Source organism: Aquarana catesbeiana, linkage group LG13 (genome assembly GCF_042186555.1).
Source record: "Aquarana catesbeiana isolate 2022-GZ linkage group LG13, ASM4218655v1, whole genome shotgun sequence".
In the NCBI taxonomy this organism is placed as follows: Eukaryota; Metazoa; Chordata; class Amphibia; order Anura; family Ranidae; genus Aquarana; species Aquarana catesbeiana.
Window position 1 is genome coordinate 197,865,401 of NC_133336.1, and position 18,396 is coordinate 197,883,796.

At 44.0% G+C, this 18,396-nt stretch overlaps 1 protein-coding gene across 2 annotated transcripts in view; it reads left to right on the top strand.

The window, feature by feature from the left end:
- Positions 1–18,396, top strand: part of KIRREL1 (kirre like nephrin family adhesion molecule 1) — a 281,642-nt gene that overhangs the window by 212,873 nt on the left and 50,373 nt on the right. For both annotated transcript variants that reach the window (XM_073610343.1, XM_073610344.1), the window contains exons 3-5: positions 4,636–4,785; positions 9,006–9,166; positions 12,255–12,405. In XM_073610343.1, coding sequence (XP_073466444.1) covers positions 4,636–4,785; positions 9,006–9,166; positions 12,255–12,405 — 462 coding nt within the window. The remainder of the gene's footprint in view (positions 1–4,635; positions 4,786–9,005; positions 9,167–12,254; positions 12,406–18,396) is intronic.

An 18,396-nucleotide genomic window follows, 5' to 3' on the forward strand; every position in this document is an offset into this window, starting at 1 on the left:
TTTGTGCTAGGAGGGGTGTTTTTTTTTGGGGGGGGGGGGCATTTGTGCTGGGGGGATTTAGGGGATGGGGGGGGAAAGATTTGTACTGGGAGGGGGGATTTCAGCAAGGGGGCGGATTTGTACTGAGAGGAAGAGGAATTAATGCTAAGGGGGGTTATCATGCAGATTAGTGCTCAGTTTTGAGCAGTTGGGGGATTTTTGCTGACACATAATGCTCATGCATCTTGGGGTGGGGGCACAGTTTGGCATGTTCGCCCTGGGCTCTAGATGACTTTGTCCCGGCATGGAGTGTATCTAAAGCACAAATGTTTTTTCTTAAAGCTGAATTCCATGAATTCAGGTTCTTTGTAAAAGGTGAATGCACATTATTTAAGTCTAAGAAGGTGCATGACATCTCCTGGGCTTATCTCTATCATTTACATCTGACAGTTTTATTGCACTCCCAGTAGATGGCTATCACTGTATTTCCGGGAGCCGGACTTTGATGCTTCAGGTCTAAGCATCTTCAACAACATTAGAGCAGCTCCTCCTGCCCAATTACAGAAGCCTTTGTATTATGTGAACTCATTCACATAATACAAAGGCTTCTCTGAATGGGCAGCAGAGGAGAGGGAAAGGCATAGCAGCTCTTTGTGCCTCTCTCTCCTCTCTCACAGCCCCCAGTGTCAGTGTAGGCTCAAAGAGTCACAAACCTGTCAGATATAAATAATAGAGATAATTCTAGGAGATGGCATGCACCTCCTTGGACTTAAGTCATTGTGTGCCAGCACTTTGTACAAAGTGGCTGAATTCCTGTAATTCAGCTTTAAGTGTAAGAGTGGGGAGGGATTAGAACCACGTGCTTTCTGGAAAGGTTTACCTTCTCTATTTGTCCTGGTGACTGTTGTCATCGAAGGGATTGGAAATCCAGAATTTTACAGAGAGAAATCGTCCAATGGGGACATCTATGCGGGTGACAACTATGATGATATTTACACCACTTTGGAGACCTTTGTTCTAAATTCGTACTGTGTCTACAGGACTTGGACACAGATGGTTGATGGGGTTTTAACTATTTTCTACACTATCCAAAACAAAAAGAAATGTTTGGGCTTTGAATGCACCTTAAGGCAGCCATTTTCAACCAGGGTTCCTCCAGAGAATTCTAGAGGATCTTTGAGCTGTCATTGACCTCCCATTCTGCCACTTGGCAGAATGACACCAGAGATCTTTTTGGCTGTCTGTAAAGATGGCATTTAGACCCTCACCGTAAGGGAGCCGGGGTGGGGGGGGGGGGTGTATTCTTCCAACTGGCCAGGAATATATGGGCATTTGTTAATTGACACCAATAGATTGGTTTTAGCAGGGGTTCCTTGAGATCTGAAAATCATTTCAAGGGTTCCACTGGGGTAAAAAGGTTGAGAAAGCCTACTTTAAGGGCGTTGAACAGAATTGCCCAATGAAGGAACAAGGCAATTTGCATGAGGTCCTATGGCTTCAGTTCACACCAGTCCAGCTGCTTCTGCTGGTCTTCCATATTAAAAAATCCACCATTTAGCTATCCTTCTATAAAGTTGGCCATACTTGGGCTGACTAAAAAAATCCATGCTTTCCTTCATCCATGCATGGATGGAGGAATTTCCTGCTGCCAGCTGTGGGTATTGGCTGTCAGAATATGTGAAACAGTAACTTCATCTGATTGGATATATTAATTTCTTTTTTCCACCCGACTTCTTCGGTTTCTTGATTGAAATTTGTTTGGGCTTTGAAAATACTTTAAGGGCTTGTTAAGACCAGTCCTGTTGGGTTGTGTTAAGCAGCATTGCTTAACAAACGAATAAGGAATGAAGGTCTTATGGTTTTAGTTCACACTGGTCCTGCTGGTTGTCTGGGTTGAAGGACTCACCATTCAACTCTCCTTCTGTAAAGTTGGCCATACTTGGGCTGATAAAACAAATCCATGGATTTCTCCACCCATGCATGGATGGAGGAATCTCCCGCTGCCAGCAGTGGGTGTCAGCTGGCAGAATACCCAAACAGTGACTTCAGCTGATTGAATATATTAATTTATTTTTCCACCCGGCTCCTTCGATTATTTTGATGAGACAAATGGTGTTGGCAGGTCCACCCACGGATTGAATTGGCTGAAATCCGAGCCACTTATGGCCAGATTAAGTTGAAGGTGTCTCATTCCCGTCCACTGTGGGCACATCATTGTGTTGTCCTATGCTCGCCCCTATGTCGGCCCTTTTCAGTACAGTATCAAGGGCCCCCCACTGCCAGAAAAAAGAAGTGGACCTTGTCCATCATCCAACCGAGGAGAAGACATCCCAAAGAGGGACAGGAGGGGAGGGAGGGCTTTAAAGTACCTCACCTACAATTTCAAGGCCAGAAACTAAGTTCCAGTGAATAGTCCTTGGTTGACCTCAAACACGGTATATGACAATAAACTATTTGTGAGTTTATATTTGACGTGAGCGCATTAAAATTTGGTGAACATCTGAAGCCATCAATGAACAGGTATTGCTGCATTGTTACACCCGAGTTTCTAGTCTACATTATTTTGACTTGTGTAGGAGCATCCACAAGCCCCAGAGGGGAGTTTCCCACGCCTTCTTTTTCACTTTGAAAATATTTCCCACATGAAAGCTTTGGAGGTGTCACCTCGGTTAGGGGTATTCCTGACGTCCTCCCAAAGGGCGTCTCGTATAAACATCCCGTCTGACTCATAGCCTTGAGTAAACACTTTGAATGCTGGTGGACCCAACCATGTTCTGAGTCCACTTATCAACCTACGCCATCAGACAGGAGGGGGGGGCTGTTGACAAGAAAGCTTCCTGAGTATTCACTTAAATTCATTGGTGTGCCACGTGGATGGGCAAGAATGGTCATACAATGACTAAGCTGGCCAGAACTGTGACCGACAAGCTCATGGCCAACCAAGAGCCTGTAGGATAGGCTCCTGATTACATCATAACTGTGCAGCCAATCGCAGTGGAGGATAATCCGCAGCCTGCCCTAATGGCTTGTGGAGTCCTGCCCTATTGGCCTTCCTGAGTATTAACTTGAATTCATTGGGATGGCACATGGATGGGCAGAAATGGTCATACGATGGCTAAGCTGGCCACAACTGTGACCGATAAGCTAATGGCCAGTTGGGAGCCGGTAGGACAGGTTCCTGATTTCATCATCACTGTGCAGCCAATCACAGTGGAGTATAATCCGGAGCCTGCCCTAATGGCTTTCGGAGTCCTGTCCTAATGGCCTTCCTGAGTAGTCACTTGAATTGGCCCACTTAAAGGGCCAGCGGCATGGGGTTAAAAAGAAACATTGTTATACGTTGTAACAACACACTTGCACTGCCACTATAGAAAGCCCCCCAGCATGTTACGCCCCCTTTAAGCTGGCCATCACTCTGGAGGCCATTAGAACAGGCTCCCGGTTATATGCCACTGTGATTGACTGCAGAGTGGTGATGTAATCAGGAGCCTGTCCTTCTGGCCCTTAAGGGCTTATTCACACTAGTGGTTGAGGGGAAGTAGAACCTCATGCTTGAGCCACATTTTTGCTAGCCTCCAACTGCCCTCCTTCAGTTTTATAGGCTGCGGCAGTGGGGGAGGGGGTTAAACAAGCTAAGGCAGGAATTATACCCCCCACCGTTGCTTTCAGGGGGCATTGTGCCCAACAAAGGTGACCTATTCAAGAGAATTGGGCCATTCTGCAAGCACCCCACCTCCCTGGTTTGTTGGAAATTATTGGCCTCGATTGGCTGCACTATCACTTATGGCATGCTAAAATGACCCACACTAATGTTTGAGAGCCCACTTTAGCATGCCGGTCAGCATTATCAGGAGGAGGTTTACTACTGACACGTCAATACGTCCTCAGTTACTGACAACATGGCGGAGTACTTGTCGCAGGCAGGATGGCAAGGAGTTTGGGTGAACGGACAGGTATTGACATGACTATTAAATGTGCAATAAAATCTCAGGATGTTTCCCAGCAGCCTCGGCCAGATCTCACACTATCTGGTAGATGTCGGTTGAATGTAAAACCTCATCCTTTCCTGACGTCTGCAGGATTGTTCTGTCCCCCCCCCCCCCCGGTCAAGTAACGGGGATTGTATGTCAGATTGGAACAACACCATCACCTATGGGAGCCGGAGAGAACTGCAACCTATGAGAGCAGATACAGGAGAGATGAATTCCGGGCAGATATATATATACAGTATATATATATATATATATATATATATATATATATATATATATATATATATAAATATATATATATATAAAAATACCATCTGCTACAATGGAGTGTTCCTTTAAAAGAATGAGAGAGGGAGGGGCAGTACTTTGGACTAATTAGCTGCTTTGCATGCACATGCTTAGCCAAAGAAGAGAAAGCAGCAGGATGACCCAATCTGCCTCCTGCTGCTCTTTAACTGTCCAATCATGGGCTGGGGGCGGGGAGGTGACCAGACTTTGCTGTGTAACTGTAGCAGAGAAAAGTCTGGTCACCAGGCTGGCTGGCAGTGTAAATCATAGGACTGGATGGACAAAGATACAAATCCAGCTCTCGTATATGTATTTGACCTGACATTTTAGAATTTTGTGCAAATTCTGTCTTTTTTTTTTTTTTCTTTTTCTGTAGTCTGGCCTCGCTATCAGGTGGTGGGAAACGTGGATTCTGGCCAGTACAACCTGGAGATCACCAATGCCAGCATCTACGATGACGCCAACTTCGAGTGCCAAGCAACGGAGGCCGCCCTACGGTCCAAAGGAGCCAAGCTGACCGTGCTGAGTAAGGATTCCATTATTTCTATTGGTATTGATGTATTGGTACTGATTTATTGGTACTCATCTATTGGTATTGATAAGAATGTATTGGTATTGATACTGATATATTGGTATTTGTACTGATGTATTGATGTATTGGTATTGATACTGATATATTGGTATTGATGCATGGGTATTTGTTACTGGTGTCTTGGTACTGATGTATTGGTATTGATGAATTGGTACTGATGTATTGACTTTAATGCATTGTATTGGGACTGATGTACAGTATTGGTATTGATACTGATGTATTGGTACTGATACTGATGTATTGTTATTGATGTATTGGTACTGATGTATTGGTATTGATGTACTGTATTGTTATTTGTACTGATGTATTGGTATTGATACTGATGTATTGTTATTGATGTATTAGTACTGATGTGTTGGTATTGGTGTACTGTATTGGTATTATTGTATTGGAATTGTTGTGTTGGTACTGATGTATTGGTATTGTTGTATTGGTATTAATGTATTGGTATGGGTACTGATGTATTTGTATTGGTATTGATGTATGTGTATTAATGTATTTGAATTGATGTATAGGTATTGGTATCAATTAATTGGTATTTGTATTGATACTGATTTGTTGGTACTGATGTATTGGTATTGGTATTGAATGATGTATGGGTATTAATGTATTGGAATTGATGTATGGGTGTTGGTATTGGTACTGATGTATTGGTATTGTTATTGATACTGAGATATTGGTATTGGTACTGATGTATTGATGTATTGGTATTGATACTTAGGTTAGAAGCCGATTGGCTACCATGCACAGCTGCACCAAATTCTGAGTGCTCCAGTTTTAGTAAATCTCCCCCTTAGTGCCATCCAGTGGCAAAAAGCAGTATTTCCACATTAAATCAATGAAAAGCATTCGGCCGGCACAGGAAATCGCCCAATAACATTTGTTCTTTTTGTATTTGGCCACTGGATGGTGCTGGGTAACATGGGAAATATGATACTTGGGGGGGGGGGGTTGTACATTGGAAACTTGTGAGATTTTTTAGATGCATAGTAAATCAATAGAAAAAATGTATTAAAAGATATACATTTTATAAATGCATAAAAACAACGCAATTGCATTAGAAAAGACTCATACAGTACAGTCCTTAAAGGTAAAGCACAATGGTGTGGCTCCCAACATGTTTTGCTCTACAATGGGGCTTCCTCAGGTGACGCTGTCATAATGAATATCATAGCCTTCCCACGATACTGCATATTGCAGTTGATAATGGTTCAGGGGGTCAGGCAGACACCATAAGACCAAAGAACCGGACTGCAGGCAATCATGGGAGGCATTAAAGGATGTTTTGGAGGAGCCCCCAATTGTTTTTCGGATGAGCCCCCAATTGTTTTTCAGACGAGCCCCCAATTGTTTTGCTTGCCTCTATCTAGTTTAACAAATGCAACACAAAGGACCAGAGAGTCTAGTTTGCAAAAAAGATGAATACAAAGATGAGAGACTCCTATTTGGGGACACTCAGCATGATCTGAAGTCCTGTAAGGAATGTGTGTCCCTCCTCGTGGTTTCCATCTTTTTCTATTTAAAACAGAAAACACCACATTTGGCCAGTAGATGGTGCTAAGTATCCTAGAAAATAGTGTCATCTAGCGGCAAAAAGCTGTATTTCCACTTTAAGTCAATTAAAAGCATTTGTGCAGCACAGGAAATAGCCTAAGAACATTTGTGTTTTTATATTTTTTGTGCACAGAACATGCACTTTCGCTTGTCGAAAATTTTATAAATATAACTCTTACATTAATTTAATTACAAAAAAATACATTTAATGATGCATTAATGAACACAGAGCTGCATAAACATAGGCCTTTTAGATCTGGCGTCTTGCATAAGCACAGTGGTGACGGGTTCGCTTTAATCAGTCGATGCTTGGTACAAAACCTTGCTGGGTTCTCACACTGTGGAGTTTATACAGTGGAGGTGCAGCCTCCTCTATGCGGAATGTTTATATACCATTGTTGGGAGCAGCGGCGGACTTGCAGCAACCTGTTAGCAGGCAATCAGCAGCCAGCCAGGCAGGGCGAGCTGGGAGTGCGTGTCCTCCAGATTACAATGGAAGGATAGAGAGGGAGACAATTGCGCTCTTGTGAAAGCTTTCTCCTGCGTGAAATCCCTTGATTTTGTTTTCTCACCTATTTGGCTCCGAGCAAGTCCCAGCAGCCAGGAGTCTAATTACCGGCACCTCGCTGCCCTGCGTGATACTAATGAAGGCAGAGCTTACCCGCTCCCAACTACGGCTCCTCCGCCGCACTGCCCTCCTAATAGATGCCACTGATGTGCCTGGTGATCCCAGCCGCATACTAATGCCCCGTACACACGATCCGATTATCGGACGAATGATCGGCCGTTTTTTTTTGCATGCTGATCTCACGTCGAATCTGATGAGTTTACTAAAGTCACGAAAATTCCCGTACGACAGAATAAAAATTCGAAAGTGATGTCATGTGTTGTAATGCATTTATATTGCATTTTCGAACGATAGGTGTACTGATGAAACGAAAATCGTGCGATCTGGCATCGTACGAAAAAAATTTCCGTGCATGTCCGATAGAATAATATCGGATGAACTGTCCTGATCAGCTCTCGAAAGCTCTGTACTAACGATCCGATTATCGTACGATCGATTCGAATGCGGCATTTTTCGTACGATTTTCGGATCGTGTGTACGGGGCTTAAGAGGTCTATGAAGGGCCAAGGACTATGGAATAAACAGACCGCCCTCCCAATAAAAAAAAAAAATATATATATATATATATATATATATATATATATATATATATATATATATATATACACACACAAGGTCTTGTTCACACAGGTGGTAAAAACGGGCGATTAAGTCTAGTTTTTACTGCCCCTCGATTAGCCGTGGAAAGCCTAAACTCTAAAGGGACATACGTATACAGATTTAGAGCTGCAACACACAGTTGTGGCACCGTTGTGAATCATCAAAATACCGCAATATGGCTACTAGATGGCGCCGATGACCATAGTAAATAAGTATCATCAGCTCCATCTAGTTGTCATAATGGGCTATTTTTCTGCATTCATATTCTCTAGGTATACGTACGTCACAATACGAGGCCTCTTTCACATGGGGTCTTAGGGTCTTTCATATGGAGTCTTAGGGTCTAAAATACTCAGTTACTGCATTGTGAATCAGGAAAATACTGCAATATGGCCACTAGATAGAGCCAACGACCATAGTAAAAATTACTCCGTTACAAAATACTGCAATATAGCCACTAAATAGAGCCAACTATCATAGAAAAAAAATACTCAGTTACAAAATACTGAAATATGGCTACTAGATGGAGCCAACGATCATAGTAAAAGTTTCTCAGTTACAAAATACTGCAATATGGCCACTAGATGGAGCCAACGATCATAGGAAAAAATACTCAGTTACAAACTACTGCAATATGGCCACTAGATGGAGCCAACGATCATAGGAAAAAATACTCAGTTACAAACTACTGCAATATGGCCACTAGATGGAGCCAGCGATCATAGTAAAAAATTCTAAGTTATAAAATACTGCAATATAGCCACTAGATGGAGCCAACGATCATAGTAAAAAAATACTCAATTACAAAATACTGCAATATGGCCACTAGATGGAGCCAACGGTTATAGTAAAAAATACTCAGTTACAAAATACTGCAATATAGCCACTAGATGGAGCCAACGATCATAGTAAAAAATATTAAATTACAAAATACTGCAATATGGCCACTAGATGGAGCTAGCGATCATAGTATCATCAGCTCCATCTAGTGGCCATAATGTGGCTAATTTCCAGACTCCCTTTATTCTGGATGTATAAGTATATCACAATATCACAGCGCACGTTAAGGCCTCATGCACATGGGCACATGAGAGAGCCGACTACGGCTGTATGTGCATTTACATTGCTATTTGTGAAAACCCGTGCATGCGTGACATGGTGCGCCCCCCCGGACACAGACTGGCTGTGCGGCCCTACGCATGCGCTGTTTTTTGCAAGTAGCAGAATCAACCTGCGTACAGCCCCATCCAGCCACACATGTGTAAACGCAACAGAGCAGGGACGTTGGGGTATAAATTGGCCTTGCGTATTCTCTACATTAACACTATAACTATCTGATAGATGTGTAATCCTCTCTTCTTTCCATCCCCAGTTCCCCCGGAGGATCCCGTGATAGAGTCTGGCTCGGACACCCTACTCCTGAGAGCCGGGATCCCCTACAACTTGACCTGTCGAGCCGAAAAAGCCAAGCCGGCGGCCACCATCGAGTGGCTCAGAGATGGAGCCTTGCAGGAAGGAGCCGTCACCAGCACGGTGAGTAGCCCGGGGCCCCCCGCAGATCTCAGCCTGTGATCTACTCTCTACCTGTCTTTGTTCTTCCTCTTGAAATCCGGCCTTCCAGGTTGTAGCTGAGCCCCCCGGGCGTGCCACGCCGGCCCCGGTGAAACGACAGAGAGTTTTGATCTTTCTCTCCGCCGCTTCGACATGAAAGGCCTTTGTTGAAGTGCCTGCCTTTTCATTCTTCCACCCAGACACATCTGAGGTGACCAGAGCCTCTTTGCTGAACCTTATAACAGTGACTGCATTATTCCTGAAGAAGAAAACCTTGGACGCGGCTCTTTGTAGCAGATCTGAGGCGGGAGGGACGCTGCTCACCCGTCCTGCTCATACTAATGGATTCTGTACATCCATAGCCTGAATGCTTCCATGGTATTTTTCTGGGGCTATATTAAAGTGCGACCCCCCCCCCTCCCGGTGATAATTAACTGCTTTCTAATAAATGACCTCTGTCATCGGGATTCTATCTGATCAAAAGGTGCTTAAATAAGAGTATTACAAGGGCTGAAATATTCATCTTTCCTGGAGAAAGTGCTGCACCGTGATCCCTTCAAGTGTTAGGAGTGCCTACAAACTTCGGTTTGACTTGAAATCCATTTAAAGGCTTTATTTGTTAGGAACAACCAATACAGCCAACACGTTTCTGGGGAAGGCCTTCGTCTTCAATGATTTGCTGTGCAGTCAAGATTAAATAATACAGGAAGACCAAATTGAGGCTAGATTGAGGCTAGTGTGTTCTAACAGCAGTACTGGTCATATAGCCAGATAGGCAACCTCAGCACTCCAGCTGAGGTGAAGCTACAAATCTCATCATATCTCTGCCTGTGGTAGACAAGCCTGTGGCCATCAGAATCTGGCAACACCTCATGGGGTTTGTAGTTTCACCACAGCTGGAGTGCCATGGTTGCCATCTATACCCTCGCTCAGAAAATTCTGGGTGCCAGCTGTATGTCTTTGGACATGATGGTGACCCTCTTGGCATGTATGGCTCCCGTAGAGTCATGGCAGCGGAGCTCTGGAAATTGCAGGTCAGTCTTGAAGTCCTGGGCGATCTCCCTGACAAGTCACTAGAAGGGCAGCTTTCACTATAGTGGATTTCTCGTAGCACCTTGGAGAGCCACCATGCTGGGCCTGTAGTGGTGCGGTTACTTAACTTCGCCGGTGGCAAGGGAGGCTTTGGTGGCCAGCTGCTTCGGAGAGCTTTTCCATCGGTGAACTTGTGAGCAGTTTGCTTGGTTCTTGCCATAGCATGCCCTCTCTCTGCAAATCCTGCATGCCAGCTGTATGTATTTGGGCATGGTGGTGACCCTCTTGGCATGTATGGCACAGAGACTGGTGTCCTCAAGAAGTCCAACGGGATAAGCCCCTGAGGCCTCCTGCAGAGCCATGGCAGTGGAGCCATGGAAGTGCAGGTCAGTCTCAGGCTTGATTCAAACCTATGCATTTTTAGTGCTTTTTGCATTTTGCAGATTTGCACTGCAGAACGTGTTCCATAGGAAACCATGTTGAATGGACTGTAGTGCAAATCTGGGAAATGCAAAAAGCACAAAAAATGCATAGATGTGAATCAAGCCTTAAAGTCCTGGGCGATCTTCCTGACAAGTCACTAGAAGGGCAGCTTTTGTATAAGCAGTTTGGTGGATTTCTGGTAGCATAGTACCTCTTGGAGAGCCATCATGTAGGGCCTGTAGCACTGAGGCTTCCAGACTCCACCAGAAGCCAGGGCGCCCTTGAGGGTAGCTTTGTTGGCCAACTGCTTTCTGGAAGCTTTCCCACTGGTGGACTTGTGAACAGTCTGCTGGATTCTTGCCATAGATCAGACTTTCTCAACCGTTTGAACACAGAGGAACCCTTGAAAGAGCTTTCCAGCCAAAGGGAACCCCTGCTAAAAATGACTATATCTACATCTCATGATACATTAATGAAAAGAATGCGCCTTACACTAGTGATCATTGGGAATAATTACCTTCCTTACAGATAGCTAAAAAGATTACTGGTATCAGTGGGAACTTATCTGAAAGGCAGGAGTTGGTCATTTCTCAAGGAACCTCTAACAACCTCTGGAGGGACCCTTGGGTTAAATCAAACCCTGTTTGAGAAACCCTGATCTATGCCCTCTCGCCATGAATCCTGCGTGCGATCTGTATGTCTTTGGACATCACAGTGACCCTCTTGGCATGTACTGATGTCCTCCAAGAGTCCTACAAGATAAGTCCCTGAAGCCTCCTGCAGAGCCATGGCAGTGGAGCTCTGGAAGTGTAGGTTGGTCTTGGAGTCCTGGGAAATCTCCCTGGTGAGTCGCTGGAAAGGCAGTTTTCACAAGAGCAGTTTGGTGGATTTCTGGTAGCGATTCGGAGAGCCACCGTGCTGGGCCTGAAGGCATCTTGACTTTGCCGTTGGTCGGGGCGCTCTTGCAGGCAGCATTGGTGGCCATCTGCTTGCAGGGAGCTTTCCCATTGGTGGACTTGTGAGAAGTCTGCTTAGGTTCTTGCCGTAGCTCAACCTTTCTCAACCTTTCCAACACAGAGGAACGATTGAAATAACTTCCCGGTCTCAGGGAACCCTACTAAAAATGACGATCTCTACAATTCATGGTACATTAGTATGATGGTCTGTGGGAAGAATGGTCCTTACACTTGTAGTCAAAGAAAGAATTACCTTCTTACAGAGCGCTAAAAAGGTCAGTGGCGTCAGTGGGAACTCATCTGAGAGGCAGAAATTTCTCATTGCTCAAGGGACCCCTAACAACCTCTGAAGGAACCCTAGAGTTCCATGGAACCCTGGTTGAGAAACCCCATAGGTGATATCACTGCTTCTACTCTTCAAAAGAGACAAAATAATGTAATGTCAACCCCTGCACTAGAACCTGTGGTCCTGCTAAGAGGAGGACTGGTCTTTACACTGCCTGATGCTTCCCTTCAGATGGGATCTGGTGCCTAGGTCTTAACCCATGTGACCAGCACTAAGAGGAGCACACAAAAGATGATACGGGCTCCTTATGATTTAAGCATGCACAGGTCCTCTTTTTAGAAAGTTCATTCTTATCATGAATCTTGTTTTGCAGATGGTGTTGGCGGATGGAAAACTTGAAACCACCGTGAGCTACCTGTTGATAGTCCCTACGGATCAAGACATTGGCCGAATGTTCACGTGTAGGACATCGAACTACGCTATTCCGACCGGCAAGGAGACTACTATCAAGCTGGACGTCCATCGTAAGCCATATTGCCAATGATACTTCCTGTTTTATACTGTCTGTTGTTTATACAAAGAGAAGATAACCCAGACCTTTAAAGTGGATGTAAACCCGATTTTTTTTTTTTTTTTTTTATGTCATAATGTAGAGTATAAGATTTCCTAAAATTTGAGCCCAGTCTTGCCACAAAGAGTTAATCCATCTCTGAGCAATCCTCTTTTATTGTTCAATGAGAAAAAACTTGACAAACTTTGTCAAATCCTCCCCCTTGCTGTGAGTGACAGGTCATTTACATATCTTGTGCACTAGCCTAAGACATTCATTATTTTTTAATTCCCACCCCCCACTCCTTTCTTCAGCAGCTCTGCAAGGATTGGCTGTTCCACACCTCAGCATGATTTGGCATGCTGAAGTCATGTGGTTACTTTCCTGTCTTTTCACTGGATGTTAGAGATCATAGCAGAAGTTCAGTGTAAGAAATACACAGGAGAAAATGCATATTGACAAGGGGAGTGTAGAGGTGGGCGGGGAGTCTACTGACATCATGACTCCACCCACCGAGCTCCAGACAACAAACCCGCCCACAGAATCTGCAGTTTTTTGGGTCTCATAACAGACAGAGGGGAGACATTTGACAGGTGAAGATACATGCAGGAGGCGTGTATATCCTTATAGATAACCCCTATGGCAGTAGTTTAGAAAGGATGACATTGGGTTTACATCCACTTTAAAGAATAAGCCCAAATTCAGTGAAAAGCCCTAAATAGATAAATAAGGTGCCCTAGCATATTCGAAAAGGACAATAATATAATGTCAGTGCATGAGTCTCTTAACCACACCCCAAGGAGCAAAAGAAGGAAGTGATATAAAATATGGCATCCTTAGCAACTCTGTTGTATGGCATTTCTTATTGGCCATAATCCTGCTATATACACAGCACCATCTAGTGGTGGAACAAGGATAAGCACAGCCTGTATACTTTCTATATACACAGCACCATCTAGTGGTGGAAAGGGGATAAGCACAGCCCATATACTTGCTGTATACACAGCACCATCTAGTGGTGGAAAGGGGATATGCATATCCCATATACTTGCTATATACACAGCACCATCTAGTGGTGGACAGGGGATATGCATATCCCATATACTTGCTATACACATAGTGCCATCTAGTGGTGGAAAGGGGATAAGCACAGCCCATATACTTGCTTTATACAAAGCATCAGATAGTGGTGGAAAGGGATTTTGCCTAGGCTGAGATGATGTCATCCATCTACTGCAAGCAAGAGGAACCATTGCCTCAGTCTCCTCTTCCCCAGCGATCACTCAGACTGTGGGCCAAATACTTGCTATATACACAGCACTGTCTAGTGGTGGAAAGGGGATATGCACATCCCATATACTTGCTATATACACAGTGCCATCTAGTGGTGAAAAGGTGATATGCACATCCCATATACTTGTTATATACACAGTGCCATTTAGTGGTGGAAAGGAGATATGCACATCCCATATACTTGCTATATACACAGTGCCATCTAGTGGTGAAAAGGTGATATGCATATCCCATATACTTGCTATGTACACAGTCCCATCTAGTGGTGAAAAGGTGATATGCATATCCCATATACCTGCTATATACACATCACCATCTAGTGGTGGAAAGGGGATAAGCACATCCCATATACCTGCTATATACACAGCACCATCTAGTGGTGGAAAGGGGATAAGCACATCCCATATACTTGCTATATACACAGCGCCATCTAGTGGCGGTGAGGGGATATGCAGATCCCATATATTTGCTATATACACAGCGACATCTAGTGGTGGAAAGATGATATGCATATCCCATATACTTGCTATATACACAGTGCCATCTAGTGGTGGAAAGGAGATAAGCACATCCCATATACTTGATATATACACATCGCCATCTAGTGGTGAAAAGGTAATATGCACATCCTAAATACTCGCTATATACACAGCACCATCTAGTGGTGGAAAGGGGAAAAGCACAGCTTTTCCCTTTTCCACCACTAGAGCACTTTATACTCATATACTTGCTATATACAGTACAAATTGCCATCTAGTGGTGGAAAAAGAGCTTTGCCTAGGCTGAGATGATGTCATCAATCTGCTGCAGGCAGGAGAAACCATTTTCTCAGTCTCCTCTCTGCCAGGGATCAGTCACTCAGACTGTACATTGTAACTTTGTAGCAAGGTGAGAGGCTCCAGCAGGGGCTTATCTTTGTCAGACATTTGGGAACACAGCTAAGAACTACAAAGGTTTATGTCATTTCTGGGCTGGAATCTCAGTCCAGGAAGTAGATAACCCTAGCTGATGCCTGAAAAATATGGTACCGGTATTCTGGGGAGAAAAGCAGACTGTCAAGGGGAGTTCTGTGATCTCTGTGAAAGGTAATAAATACCTGGATGTGTGACCCTAATGCATTACTTGACACGCATTGCACTGAACATGATAAAATCTGATGCTAGCTCCGCTGTAATCTTGGTGATCTGACAGATCCGTATCTGATTTACGTGGCCAGCTGAGCCATTATTTATATCTTGCTTTGATAAACACTTTTAAACAATTCTCGTAATGGCTCCCCCAGTGATGTCATGGCATTTGCATTCATCAGATACTCTTCGGCGTAAGCTTCATTGTAATAATTGAAAGAGATAATGGACGGTGCGGAGGGTTTCCGCCATTACCATTATTCTGCTTGATTAAGGAAGCTAAGTAGATTCGTTAAGTCATAGTGAAGAAAAGAAGGGGGGGGGAGGGGGTTGGCGCATCTTATCTTAATACGATAGCAGGAAAGTGCTGACTATCTGATAGCGGAGCCAGCAATAATTCTCCCAGGGAGCGGGCCAAGCTGGCCAGCCTCCTATTCTCCATTGCTGTTTTCATCGATTGCCACTGGACGGCCAGATGTATCACCGAATGTTAATAGGTGGTCAGGTGACAGGGTGATTGAGACCATGGCTTCACCGCGATTCCTGCAAATAGATGACTGCATGCTGGGATACATTGTGCCATGGCAGATGGAAAGCCGCAGGATGCCTATAATGGAACCCAGATATACGATACAGTCGCCTTAAAGGCATACACCCAAATTTAGGATGTAACTTCAAACACAATCACATTTCTGAACTCCTCACCCTGAAATTGACCCCTTCTTACCTTAATCGTGGGACGCTGCTCCCTGGAGTGTCCTGTTCTTTTAAGTCAGCGCCCATCCGCCCATTCCCAATCGGAATACTACAAGTCCCATCTGCCACCGCGGCAAAAGGACTGGCAGAGCACACAGGCAGTAGTCCATCGCTATCTTCTCCTGCCCCATAACAGAAGGTCCATAGCTCTGTAAAGACCTGGGCCTGGTTGGTGTTCCTTTAATTTAGCGCCCATCCGCCCATTCCAAATGGGAATACTACAAGTCCTATCCACCCATTCCCAACGGGAATACTACAAGTCCCATCCGCCCATTCCCAACGGGAATACTACAAGTCCCATCCGCCCATTCCCAACGGGAATACTACAAGTCCCATCCGCCCATTCCCAATGGGAATACTACAAGTCCCATCCGCCCATTCCCAATGGGAATACTACAACTCCCATCCGCCCATTCCCAATGGGAATACTACAAGTCCCATCTGCCACCGCGGCAGAAGGACAGACGGAGCATGCCAGATGTAGTCTATTGCTATCTTCTCCTGCCCCATAACAAAAGGTCCAAACCTCTGTACAAACCTGGGCCTGGTTGGTGTTCCCTTAATTTAGCGCCCATCCGCCCATTCCCAATGGGAATACTACAAGTCCCATCCGTCCATTCCCAATGGGAATACTACAAGTCCCATCCGCCACCACGGCAGAAGGACTGACAGAGCACGCTGGGCAGTAGTCCATTGCTATCTTCTCCTGCCCCATAAAAGAAGGCCCATACCTCTGTACAGACCTGGTCCTGGTTGTTGTTCCTTCATTTTAGCTCCCATCCGCCCATTCCCAATGAGAATACTACAAGACCCATCTGCTACCACGTCAGAATGACTCATAGAGCACACCGGCAGTAGTCCATCGCTATCTTCTCCAGCCCCATAAAAGAAGGCCCATACCTCTGTACAGACCTGGGCCTGGGTGTTGTTCCTTCATTTTAGCTCCCATCCGCCCATTCCCAATGGGAATACTACAAGTCCCATCCGCCCATTCCCAATGGGAATACTATAAGTCCCATCCGCCCATTCCCAATGGGAAATCTACAAGTCCCATCTGCCCATTCCCAATGGGAATACTATAAGTCCCATCCGCCACCACGGCAGAAGGACTGACAGAGCATGCCGGCAGTAGTCCATCGCTATCTTCTCCTGCCCCATAACAGAAGGTCCGTACCTCTATACAGACCTGGGCCTGGATGGTGTTCCTGTAATTTAACCCCCCTCCGCCTATTTCCAATGTGAATACTACAAGTCCCGTCCGCCACCACGGCAGAAGGACTGACAGAGCATGCCGGCAGTAGTCCATAGCTATCTTCTCCTGCCCCATAACAGAAGGTCCGTACCTCTATACAGACCTGGGCCTGGATGGTGTTCCTGTAATTTAACCCCCCTCCGCCCATTTCCAATGTGAATACTACAAGTCCCGTCCGCCACCACAGCAGAAGGACTCGCAGAGCATGCCAGCAGTAGTCCATTGCTATCTTTTCCTGCCCCATAACAGAAGGTCCATACCTCTGTACAGACCTGGGCCTGGTTGGTGTTCCTTTAATTTAGCTCCTATCTACCCATTCCAAATGGGAATACTACAAGTCCTATCCACCACCACAGCAGAAGGACACACAGAGCATGCCAGCAGTAGTCCATTGCAGACTTCTCCTGCCCCATAACAGAAGATCCATACCTCTGTACAGACCTGGGCCTGGGTGTTGTTCCTTTAATTTAGCGCCCATTCCCAATGGGAATACTACAAGTCCCATCCGCCACCGCAGCAGAAGGACTCACAGAACACCAGTTGGATTATACTTAAGTGTCTGTCCAACACCTTACCAACACGTTTCACAACTATAAGGCTACTTTCAGACTTTTGCGTGTCAGTAAGGTGCGTAGACATGTGTGGTTCGTTTCGTTCTGAATCAAAATTCTGAAGAAATTTTCGTTATTCAGATGCATTCGAATCACAGTAGTAATGAATTTAAACTAAACCAAAAATCTGAAATTCTAAAGCAACTTTGAAAAAAAAAAAAACATATTGCTGATTTCCTTCAAAGACTGTGTTTATCAGTGTTAGAATAGAGCCGTCTTCCGAAATTTGAATTTAGAAAAGAATAGAGTAAAACAGAACGGAATAGAATAGAACATGAAAGAATAAAATGGAATATAAAATAGAGGAATAGATTTGGAAAGAATAGAATAGAAAGATTATATACATCTTCTTTTAGTTTTGAAAATAATAGAATAAAATAGAATAGAAAAGAATACAGTAAAACAGAACAGAATAGAGTAGAAAATAAAAGAATAGAATAAAAAATAAAGGAATATAATAGATAATAATAGAATGGAATAGAATAGAATAGAAAAGAAAATAATAGAACAGAAAAATTGAATAGAATACATTTAAATTTGAATTTCAAATAGAATAAAGAAAAAGAATAGAACAGAATTAAATAGAATAGAGTAAAACAGAACAGAAACAGTAGAACATAACAGAATAGAAAATAAATAAATTGAATAGAAAGATTATAGCCGTCTTTCGACATTCTAATTTTGAAAAACAATAGAAAGAATAGAGTAAAACGGAATAGAATAGAAAATAAAAGAATAGACTAGATTAGAACCGACTAGAGAAGAAAATATAGTAGAGAAGAAATATAGTAGAAAATATAAGACTAGAATAGAAAGGAAAATAGAACAAAAAAGAATAGAATAGAATGACTGTAACCGTCTTACGAAATTTGAATTGCGAATAGAATAAAGAAAAAGAATAGACTAGACTTAAACAGAGTAGAATA